We start from the raw sequence: 12,006 nt of genomic DNA on the forward strand, positions 1-12,006 counted from the left end.
TGCTTTGTAATTATTTAGGTAATAATTTCTAATTTGAATAACTCAGTTTAAAAGAAGTATACTTCCTCACACTGTGGTTATCAAACATTTCCTGACAAATTGTAGAAAATAGTTTTTAATTTTTCTCTCATATTAATGATAAGAATTAAAAAGAATAGCTGATGCTACTGTTTAAGTAAAACAGAGACTTTTCTGTTTTGTGACTTCAGGTAGATTATATATCACAGTTAGGCTCAGAATGCTAACAGGTTAGACTTGAGAGAAAAGAAATTATAAAGATGTTTTTATAATTTTCTTTCCTATAAAATAGGTATATATGTAACAGTTCTAATAAACAGTATAGATCTTCTCAATAACCTATGTGTGTGTTGTGTGTGGGCTATATATGTGTGTGTTTGTAAATATACATGTGGGGATATCTCTTTAAATAATCTTTGTACTGTTTCTGGTGTATTTAAGGTGGAAGACATACAGCTAATTGTGATGTGCTATTTTTTTAAACTAACATATTATAATTAGTTTCACCAAGCAGTTTTATTTAATATGCTGGAGCGGACAATATCAAATATGAGAGTAATATTCTGCTATCGTTTTTTTTCTATTGTGTTGTATATTTCAGTAGGCCAGATTTTCACAAGAAATCTTCCTTTTGGAATTTGCATTTCCAGAGCCTATACTTCTCTGTGAACCTAACACTGCCCTCTCAAAACGATCATACTTTGCAATCTCGTGAGCAGCCTTTGAGAGCAATAGCATGCTCAGCACTTTTGAGGATGGTAAAAGTAGCTACCTGCGGTCACCCTGCAAAAGGGTAATAATTGCATAAAAAATGAGGCTCACATTCTGGAGGCAGGGAACTCCCCCTCCCTTCTGCTTCGGTCAAAATATTTTTACATCATGAAATATGCCTATTGAGGCACCTCGCAAGGCAATGTATTTACTAGACTTTGCCTTACTGCTCTCATTCCCCTCCCCACACAAATAATATTAACAAAGTCAATTAAAGTTTAAAATCAACTACTTTAACCACAGGAAATGACCAGTCAGCCACAGAGGTCAAAATTGAAAAACTACCATCAATCAATGATTTGGACAGCATTTTTGGCCCAGTGTTGTCCCCCAAGTCTGTTGCTGTTAATGCTGAAGAAAAGTGGGTCCATTTTTCTGATACGTCCCCGGAACACGGTACTCCAGAGTTGACTCCAAGGGAAAAGGTGGTGTCTCCACCAGCTGCATCAGACAACCCAGCTGAATCCCCAACTCTGGGCCCCCCGGGCCCTCCAGGCCCCCCAGGCCCCCCAGGGCCTCCTGGTCCTCTTCGCAATGTACCTTCACCGCTCAATTTAGAAGAAGTCCAGAAGAAAGTCGCTGAGCAGACCTTCATTAAAGATGATTACTTAGAAACAATCTCATCTCCTAAAGATTTTGGGTTGGGACAGAGAGCAACTCCGCCTCCCCCACCACCACCCACCTACAGGACTGTGGTTTCGTCCCCTGGACCTGGCTCGGGCAGTGGTACGGGGACCACCAGTGGTATGTCTTATTGTTTGAGTGTGCTTCATGTGACCAGGAATGACCGTGGCTGCTGCAGTGTGAGCAACACCCTCCTCTTGCCTGGCAGTTGGCTTTAGAGCTTCAGTCATCCCTCCTTTGGTTCGGGTGTCCTGTGGCCCGTGGCATGTCCTAGTCCATCAAATGCTCGCAGTCATAGTGCAAGTCTGTGGATGTGTCCTACCCCGCACTCCTGGCCCTTAGGGGTGCCCTCCCTTATACTCTGCAGTTAGGAAGTATATACTTTTTAAAGCTGTGATCTCATTGTTTGGAATTCAGGAAAGTTCTAGAAAGACAGATTTCATAGCCAGTGAGTTTTGTGTTAAAATGTCCAATTTCTTTGTCAGATGCCTCCACGAGGGCCTTAGTGTTTTAATTTGTTTCATTCATTTTGTTTTCAGCTTTATCAAGGTAGGATTGACAAATAAAATTGTAAGATGCTTAAAATGCACAACAAGATGATTTGATATACATAAACATTGTGAAAGGTTCCCTACATTGAGTTAATTAACACATCCATCACCTTACATGTTTATCATTTATTTATTTGTTCGTTTGTTTGTTTATTTTTAGTGAGAACATTTAAGTTCTAGTCTCTTAGCAAGTTTTAATTATATAATACCATGTTACCTATTATACAGTATAATCATCATGTTATCATACATTAGATCCTCAGACTTTATTCATCTTATAACCAGAGGTTTGTAATTCTTTTTCCCAGGGGCCTTAAGTTTTTATAAGACAGTGTGGTTTTTTATTCTATTTTTTCTTTTTTCTTCCTCTTTTTTTTTTTTTTTGGTGGGGAGAGAACCATGTTAACCCCTCTAATTCACTTCAGATAAAAAGTACAGTTTGAAAAGGAGATTTTAAAATAAAAAAAGAGAGATACCTAATCAAGCTGCCACCGAAGACAAATTCTCTGATTTTATTTTGACATGATTTTATTTTGACATGATTTTATTTTGACATGCTCATCAGTCTATGAAGTCCACTCTAAGTATGGTAACAGGTGATGGGAAAGTCTATCAGAAATATATGTATTGAAATGATATATACAAATGTTGACATTGAATCTGATTTTTTGTTTTCCTTATTGAAGCTTCATTTTGCATTCTCTAATTACGAAAGGATGGTAACATCTGCAGTGCAAACCAAAGAAAGATCAAGATTTTTCTAATGCATCTTCTTCCATATCATTTATTCCATTGGTCCTCGAATTTGTCTGACAAGTCCCTCCAGTGCCTGTGGGTTCAGTTTAGGCATCTTCCTGGGGGTGCCATGTACTGTTTGTTTTTTATTTGCTTCAGAAGAGGTTAGTAAGTTTAAGTTATTTAGACCTAGTAAGAGATGGAAAGGAAAGCATTTGTCCCTATTCTAATAGTCAGTCATCATTGCTGCCTCTTTCAATGGAATATCTTTCAGTGCTTGCTCTGTATCTGCAAATTCCTCTGTGCTTTCAAGTGAGAGTATCCACGCTGATCAAAAAGAGGGCTGGAAACTCACCTGTTCCTCATCCAAAGTTAATGTTGTATGTCATTAGGTGTGCCCCCTGTGCCTTCCTCCATCAAAAAAGGAAGAGTATTCAATATTCAAATCGGTCGGGGAAACATTGTGTTAAAACAAGATCAGCACCTTTCTTTACCATGGGACCTTTGGGAGCCTTTATTTTGCCAATAAAAACAACAGATATGGTTTCTTGTCCTGGCACCATGCTAAGTGCTTTATGCATATTATTTTATCCTCACAACAACCCCATGTGGTAGATGCTTTTATTTCCCCCTTTTTACAGATGGGAAAACCGAAGCTCAGAGATGTCCAGTAAGTTGCCCAGCTTTACACAGCTAGTGGTGGTAGACATGGCATTCATACTTAGATCTGTCTAGTCCCGAATTTGTATTTTAACCACTGTTATCTCCAGGCGCTCTTGTAAGGTTTAGTTACAAAACATCCAAACTATTTGACGACCGACACCAACCTATACTGCATTGTGTCATCAACAAGATCGCTGAAGTTCTCTGAAAACCTATTCCTCCTCAGTACTCCTCTCTGTAATTCTAGAAAGTTAGAGCACCCACCTCCATCTTCTGTTGCTTTTTCAGGTCTCTGGGGACTATAAGCTCCTTACCTCTCTGTAAAGATAATAAAGGGTCCCTAGGTAAAGCCTTCAGTTTGTACCACAAACCCCAAGAAGCTGGCTATCCGTCGTCAAAGAGCGGTGTGCTTCATTGTCTTCCACAGGGCTCTCATTCCTGGGCCAGGCTCTCAGTCTCCTGAGAGGATTTTTCAAGGAATAATGTCCTCTCCAGTGACTGGCTGCTAAGCTCTTGTGGGACGAGGGGAAGACAGGACAGCTTTGTTATTCATCTCTGTTTCCTCTATCATCTTCCATAAGGCTCTGTGAGATGTTTGTTTCATTGAATAGACCACTGATCTAATGAGTGGAGAGAGGAGCTTTGGCTTTCTTTCTGGAATCTTTGGGAGTTTTATTGTTGTTTTAATGTTTAGCTTCCTTACCTTGATTTGAAATTACTTTAAAATGTTACCAGCAAAGACTATTGATTCTTAATAATTGAACTGGAAAAAAAACTATACTTTGCTGGTATTAAAGGATTGAATTTCTAAGTGGAAGACTGAACTGGGCTAATGAAGCTCATGAATAAATAAAATTTAGCACCATTATCTCCTTAATTAAGTCCCAGTTTATTTGCTGCTTAATGTTTTATTGATGGACTATACACAGAAGGCAGTAAAGTAAATTTAAGATTACAACGATAGGGTACGGCCTCCTGTTTTAAAGATTAGCCATGCTTCTCACTTCCTGCTTTCTATAACACTTAGCCTGATGAGACTAATTTTTCCAGTACTTCTCAAACTCTATTTAATTGGATACCATTATGCTCACTTTAAAAATTTCCTTCACAGCAAGGTGACTGTCACCCACCAACTTTAGACAGTATTCACAGCTTTCTAAATCAAAAGAGTTACCTGCTGTTGAAAAAGAGTTGGAAGTTAAGAATTTGCTTCAAGAACTTTAATTTCCTCATGGCAAAAGCTAAAAATATCTAGTTAGACCAGGACATTGCTTTACTGGAATGCAGACTCTGATTCTTGGCAAAGGCTATCTCCTCTTGTGTGGGTTGTATGCCAAGGGATGAGAAGGAGAACGAGTTTTATTGGCCTGCAGCAGGTTTGGAGGCCAGGAAAAGAGAGGTGTTAGTAAAGAGAGAATGTTCAGTGTAACATTTTCCAACTTGAGATATTAAAGCAATATTAAAAGATGTTATACATAGATATATAACATACACATACACATTCATAAACAAGTGAGTTTGAGTTACCTGGGGTTGAATTAACCAAATATATCTCCTAACTACAAGTCTTTTTAGAGCAGCAATGTTCAATAGCCACATGTGACTATAGTAATCTTACTAGTAATTAATTAAAATTTAAAAATCAGTTCTTTAGACACAGTAGCCACAGTTCAAGTGTTCAATGGCTACATGTGGCTAGTGCTTGTCTCATTGGACAGCACTCATTCTAGAACATTTTCATCAGTGCAGAAAGCTCTGTGAGACAGTACTATTTTAGAGATTGTAACACGTGGGTCACCAAAAAAGAAACATAGTATGTAATCATTCCCATACATATATAATACTTTTTTCAAGGAAATGGTGAGATTGTGTTCTAAGAAACACAACCGGGAATGGCTATTTAGTTCCTTAAATGTTTTGAAGTACATATATTTTATTTCACTTGATTCTCCCCTCAGCATTGTGGTGGATTAGCCTCATTTTACAGATAGAAAACAGAAGCTCAAAGATGGAACTTGGCCATTGTCACAAAGCTAATAATTAGAAGAGCCAGGATCTGACTCCAGTTCTATTGGATTCCATTTACTACTTCTCATCAGCTGCCCCACTGCCCACCCTCACCCACACATAAACTGAACGAGAGCTAAAAGTTGAAGCTGTAGTTACACTTTTTGGGGGGAGTTACCAAAGAAATTATGATGGAACTTCACGTTGAGAGTAGTAAATGGATTGAGAACATGTCAATGGTTGTCAACTTTTTTGAACTTACAAAACTCAAATAATGTAAGTATGATTTTTAAAATTAAGCCTTAACTGGAGATGCCATCCACTTACTTTACAGCATTGTTCTTTGAAAAAACATTGCTTGAAGGGAAAATGAATGTATAATTGAAGATCGAAGAATGATAGAGATGTACAAATAATAACCTACACTCTTACAATACAAAACACTCTCACAAAAGCATGCGAAGCCTTAGTGTAGTTGTGAAATAACCCCACAGGCCCTGAATATCCTCTCCTAAACATCAGGGCTCCGTCAAGTAGGGTTTAGTTATTAAATGCTCCCTTAGTGTCTTCCAACTGCACAACAAATCAATTAAATTAATTCGGTAAGGAAAAAGTGAGTTAAATCAAGTGTCCATAAAGGAGGAAGAGGGAAACAGTTAACTAGCCACTTTTCTCTTTGTTTTTGGTTCTATCTGTATCAAAAGGCATATCTTTACCATCATCATCAATATCTATTCTCTTCCATTTTTGTAGCACTTTATAGTTTAGTAAACACTTTCATAAACATTTTCTATTTTGATTGTTACAACTACCTTGTAAGGTAGAAACATGTCTCATTCTTTAAAACAGGAGGTTCAGAGAGGTTAAGATCTCATAGTTGATAAGAGATGGGCAGGGCTAGAACTCAAATCACCTGACTTTTCTTCGAGTTTTTTCAATATTCCACACTGCCTTGAGTATAATCCCTTAGTACTTGCCCAAGCATTACTCAAACTTGTTTTTAAAATTTCCCTTCTGGAACATGTTGGAAAAAAGATAAGCAGCTGACTTTTTCCTGAGATTGATTCAGAAGACTATTTCTTGGAAATAGACCTATGGATAGATATTTTGAACTAGTCCTATGGCATGGTTTTCCAGTGAAATAGAAGCCCCCAAAAGCCCCAGGAAACTTCCTGACAAAGACTTTATCGTTTAAAAGCTTGTTTTCCGTCACTTTGCTATCACTTCTGTTTTCTGAAAACATCCTGGGTGTTAATCTATTCACGTGAAAGAAAACTTTGTAATGGCACCTGTCAAAACACCCCATTTTTTTGTTCAAGAGAAGATTAGCCAAAAGACTAAGAATGTATACATTGAAAGAGGTGTGTGCAAGCTGCCCATGCAAAAATAAGACCAGATTTTATGCAAAATGTGGAACTCCACAGTCCACCTAAAGCTATAAGACATTGCCTTTAAGCTTGAGTTTTGGAATTAAATAGATCATTTGTGCTGTGTGACCTTGAGCAAGTTACTGAATATCTCTGAGCTTTAGTTTCCATTGAGGTAGTAACAGCACCTTCCTTCAAAGCTTACTGTGGAGATAAAATAAGATAATGTATATAGAGTACCTAGCATAGATTCTGGCCCAACAAAATAAAAAGGAAGAATACAGTAAAAAGGTGGTAGTGATAGAGAGGAGGTGGAGGTAGAGATGGGGGTGGTGGTAATAATTAGTAGGGTGTTCCATTAACGAAATTACACTTTCAATAAACAGCACAGAGAAACACAACAAGTTCAAAATTTCAGGTTGTTTAAATAAGAGGATCAAGGTTTACCCCCATGGACTCTCCTAAGATGAGAGCAGATGCTGAGATGATGGGTTTGTTGCTCAACTTCTTTGAGAATCTGAAAATCTGAAGATGGAGATGATGGTCTAGGGTTCTCCAGGGAGCACAGTTTTGTGGCATATTAGAAGGGAGGTGGGAGGGAGCGGGTATTTTCCTATGGCAGGATTTCTTAGAATTTTCTTGGAATGATTTGACACCTTTGCTTCTAGCCAAAGTGACAAAATATCTGGCATAGTTGGAACTTTTCTGAACAAGAACTGTTTGGAATATTGATATGACTTTCTTATGGGTTTTAGCTGAGTAGTTTACCCATGTATGCCAGGCATATATAACTGCTGATAGGCAGACCCCTGAGTCTAGAGACCTTACTGGTGTGCTGACTAGTGTGCATGCCGGCCTCTGTGTGTCTTCTGTGTTTCACATGCTTGTCATTGACAGCCAGAAAAGTAAATCCAAGAGGCTCTTTTAAAATCATCACAAAAATCATCGTGGGCAGACTTTACATAGAACAGATTCCTAAGCAGCCTCCTTCAAAACATAAAATCCTCTAAACTCAATGTGTTTCTGTTAAGACTCTAAGCACAAAGTCCTCATGTAACATCTAACTTACCTTCTTATATTTTGTCCTTTGCTAACCATCAAGTGTTTCCTGACATTTATAAAGTTAGTACTCATATTTTGAAGCATAGTAAAAAGGATAATTCTCTTATACATGTTTAAATATATATATAATGTGGAGAAATCATTCATCTTCCTTCAAGTTCTTACTCCATTTTCATCTTGGACATAAATTCCGAATATGCAGAAAGCAAAAGGATTTATTATAAGTTTCATGTGCATATGGTCAAAATGAAACCTACTATCCACCCAGCCAAAAGAGTCTTAAAAATCTGTCACAGAGACTTATAAAAAGGATTTACCTTTCACTGGTGTCACATGACAACAAAAGGCAATGAGCTTCAGCTTCTGCCATCAACCATAGTTCAACTGAGTGATTTTTTTTCTTTATTAAAAAAAAAAAAACACCACATGCTACAGCGTTGACTATACTAACTGCTGAGGTGATAAAAAGTGTCTGGGACTGCATTGCACTGTGGAAATGGGGAAGGAGAGATTAAGTGATGATAGCTCTTTGACCATCTATGTTCCCAGCCATTTTTAACACCAGCTTGTTTTTCAGGTGCATCATCCCCTGCTCGGCCATCCACACCCTTGGTTCCCAGCAGCAGTACCACCCCACCTCCACCTCCTCCCAGGCCTCCATCTCGACCAAAGCTACCTCCAGGAAAACCTGGAGTCGGAGATGTGGTATGTTCCTTTCTGCCCTGGCTTGCTCAGAAACTCATGGTGAGAATGACAAATGAGTCAAAAGCCTTAACACAGGCTATCTCAACTTCAGGTCTAAACCTTAGATCACTTGTGCAAATGGCCCTGACAGGTGGCATCTGAAAGACTGTCATGCAGTATGGGTGTACATTTCAACCCTCCGCAAATCTCTATCATCGTTCAAGCCAAAGACTAAAATGGTAGGACTAGGGACTCTTGGGCCTTCAGTTCTGCTACATTGGGTTTGATGCAAATTAAGACAGTAATGCTCTATTGTGCTAAAACCTTTAGAAAAGGAGATGTTTCTTTTCACCATATTTATCCTGTTTTGAAAGGCCCCAAGAGAGGACCGAGTCCTGATTTCTGTTCCCAGACTGCCAGAAGTTATTGGTGGTAGGCACACTATGTAAATATAAAGGAGAGTAGTGGCCTGATGAATTTGTTCTGAAAGTTTCTTATATCGTGTCGTAAGGCTAAGGGGTGGAAAACATTCTGTGCGTGTTCACAGAGACTTCTAGCAGAGGTAAATTTCTTTGGCATCCACAAACTGGTGATGTTCATAATACTTAGTTTAGCTAGCACAGCACAGTATTTTGTATTTAAATTTTTTAAATGAGTTTAAGCTCTCAGATCGTATTATCTACTTAGTCTCCGAGAGCATGTAAATTCACTGTCCCGAAACATCACTGACTGCATCACAGATCTCAGCTTCTTTAACTCTAATGCACCTATCGAGTATAGCACATTGTGGTTTATGGTTCTTCTGGCTCCATCCAGAAGCTTCTGTATAGATATAATCAATTTCAATATAAAAATGGTGTCACCTGTACTCTTTTAAGAACCTGAATTGTTATACCTGGGCCTGGGAGACGTTAAAAATATGGAACAAGACTGCTATGACCTGTGTATCTAACTTTCCATCTCTTTTCTTCCCCCTGCAGCCCAGACCTTTCAGCCCTCCCATACATTCTTCCAGCCCTCCTCCGATAGCACCCCTAGCCCGGGCTGAAAGCACTTCTTCAATATCGTCCACCAATTCCTTGAGTGCAGCCACCACTCCCACAGTTGGTAAAAATTATCTCCTCTCTTTTAATCTGTTTTGTGGTTTTGATTGGCTATTTTTATGATCTGAAAACCCTGAGGCCCTCTGTTTCTGGTTAAAATTGTTTTGCTGTGTGTTTTGCTACCATCATCTGACTCTTCTTTTAAAAGCACCTTCTCAGCAAAGGAGGCAAAGTGCTTTAACTAAGCAAATAAACGACTAAAGATATTAACACCTGTGTTTTGCAGAAATTCTCTTATGCTATTCCATACAGAGCTATTCATAAAAGCAAGGAAGAAATCATCAAATAAGGTCCTGTATTTAAATATTATTTCTTATAATCAAAAGAGTCTCCTTTGAGGGGGAATGTTTATTTAAATTCCAACCGTGTACTACATCAGAAATCACAAAATTTAGAACTTTTATTTCTTGAAGTTTTCATTTCTTCATCACTTTTGGTTGTTCTTATGTTGAGAGATGGTATACATATTGGCATTGTGAAACTTGCACAGAATTTTTGACATTTTTTTCTATGATATGTGGTCGATTTTTCCTGAGAAATAAGTCATTGTTGGCATTTTCAGTAAATGCCTTTGTGCTTCTTTCCTTATGGTGTGATGAAAGTGAAGAGTTGAGAATGGCTGCTCAGCTGGATGGTTTTCCCAGGTTTAAACGCTTCATTTTGCCTGGAGCATCTTGCCTCTTCCGGAGGCTGGTCTTTCTCTATACCTCTCCACCCATCTTCTATAAGCTCCTGCCGTCTCTCTCATGTTTGCATGGTGTCTCTGATCTGAAGTTTTCTCATTCCCTTTTTTCCCGTTGTCTTCCTTTATTGTCAGAACTCCCCTCCAAGTCTACCATATTATAAACCAGCTGGCCATCCTGCATTGCTTGGGAGAATCATTAACCAAAGCTAAATAAATTCCCGCTACTTACCAAGAGCACAGTACAGACTTGCCCACGTGAGAAGTAGTTTGATCAAAGCTCATCTGAAAAAGAATTCCCTATTTTTCCAGGACTACTTACCAAGAGCACACTACAGACTTGCCCATGTGAGAAGTAGTTTGATCAAAACCTGAAGCTCATCTGAAAAAGAATTCCCTATTTTTCCAGGGGGCTAAGCTAAGGTGTGCCTCTTAAGGGCCTCAAAGAGAAGTTCAACTATATCACATGCTCTATATTATTAATTCGACTATCCCAAAGAATCCTTCAAATTTGGTGAAAATATAGCCAGCTATCTAATTTCATACGATGCAGTAACAGGCAGATATTTAATGTTATAAATACAGCCAAGTCTATTCTTTATCTGCATTATCATTTGGGGCAGTTTGGGGCTTCCTATTTTCAAATGCCTATTAGTTCATTTCTTTCTGGCTTTTTTGTTCATTTGTTTGTTCTGTAACATCCAACCTTATTTTTGAACTCTCTTCAATACTCTTGATTGCTATAGTCATTTCCCCACTCCTGCTCTGGTTTTTTTGTTTGTTTTTATTTTTTTTCCTGTTGATTATGTGTCCCATCCACTCCCTGTGACTTTCCTGACTGGTCAAAGAGGGAAAGTGAGAAGAATAAACTGTCACTCAGAAAGCAAACCTCAAGTGACCTCAGATGGCCATCTAACGTGTTCTTTTAACTTGAGATTCACAGAGAAAATTGTACACACAGGTCATTCGAACTGTGTCTATGTTCATACAATGCGTTTTTATTCTCCCTGCTACAGAAATCTCAAAGCCTGGCCAGTGATTCTGTGGTTCTTAACACATCTAGTATGGATTCCTTCAAAATGAACCACAGAAGGGCTTTTTTAAAAACCACCTAAGAGGATAGTCACATTGCTTCATTGCTGAGCAGCATTCTGATTTAATCTGTTTGATTTTGTTATTTTTAATTTGGTTTTCATTTTCCCACTACATTCCTCACTGTCCTGTTCTTTATATCCTGCTGCTGCAGGTCACCTGACAACCATTTCTCACTGAAATAAATACATTGTCAAATGACTGACTGCCCCGCAGCTTCTTGTGTATTGCTGTTTATCTCTTTTTGGAGAAGACACAGCTTTGGCTGTTCAGTACCGAAGAGCCAATTATTGGTGACCGACTTAGAATGTCAGCTTAATGTAGTTGAGTGACTCAGGGAGATAGAAAATTTCGGCAGCAAATCTCCTAACGTCCATGGCTCAATATTTCCCTCATACCACCACAATACTCTTTGACATTTTCTATGAAACTTGAACCAAAATTGGAGCAAGTGTGGTGGGAATCAGTAAGTGAAGTTGAACGTAATTCAAGACTAAATTTTTAAGAACAAGTTTAGTCTTTCTACACGACAATTTATATAAGAAAATGCTCCTATAAGACTTGGGGCATAAAATCTTTCATGAGAGCTGTGATAATAAAGTAGTAAATCTGATGCCACACCTGAAAATAGGACTTTCTGTGTATTG

At 38.4% G+C, this 12,006-nt stretch overlaps 1 protein-coding gene across 1 annotated transcript in view; it reads left to right on the forward strand.

Moving 5' to 3' along the window:
* The window catches only part of SGIP1 (SH3 domain GRB2 like endophilin interacting protein 1), a 183,368-nt gene that overhangs the window by 123,719 nt on the left and 47,643 nt on the right, over nucleotides 1-12,006 (forward strand). Inside the window, 3 exon segments of the mRNA XM_015595069.1 lie at nucleotides 1,033-1,533; nucleotides 8,376-8,503; nucleotides 9,463-9,589. Coding sequence (XP_015450555.1) covers nucleotides 1,033-1,533; nucleotides 8,376-8,503; nucleotides 9,463-9,589 — 756 coding nt within the window.

The sequence above is a fragment of the Pteropus alecto genome, unplaced genomic scaffold (assembly GCF_000325575.1).
Source record: "Pteropus alecto unplaced genomic scaffold, ASM32557v1 scaffold25, whole genome shotgun sequence".
NCBI lineage: Eukaryota > Metazoa > Chordata > Mammalia > Chiroptera > Pteropodidae > Pteropus > Pteropus alecto.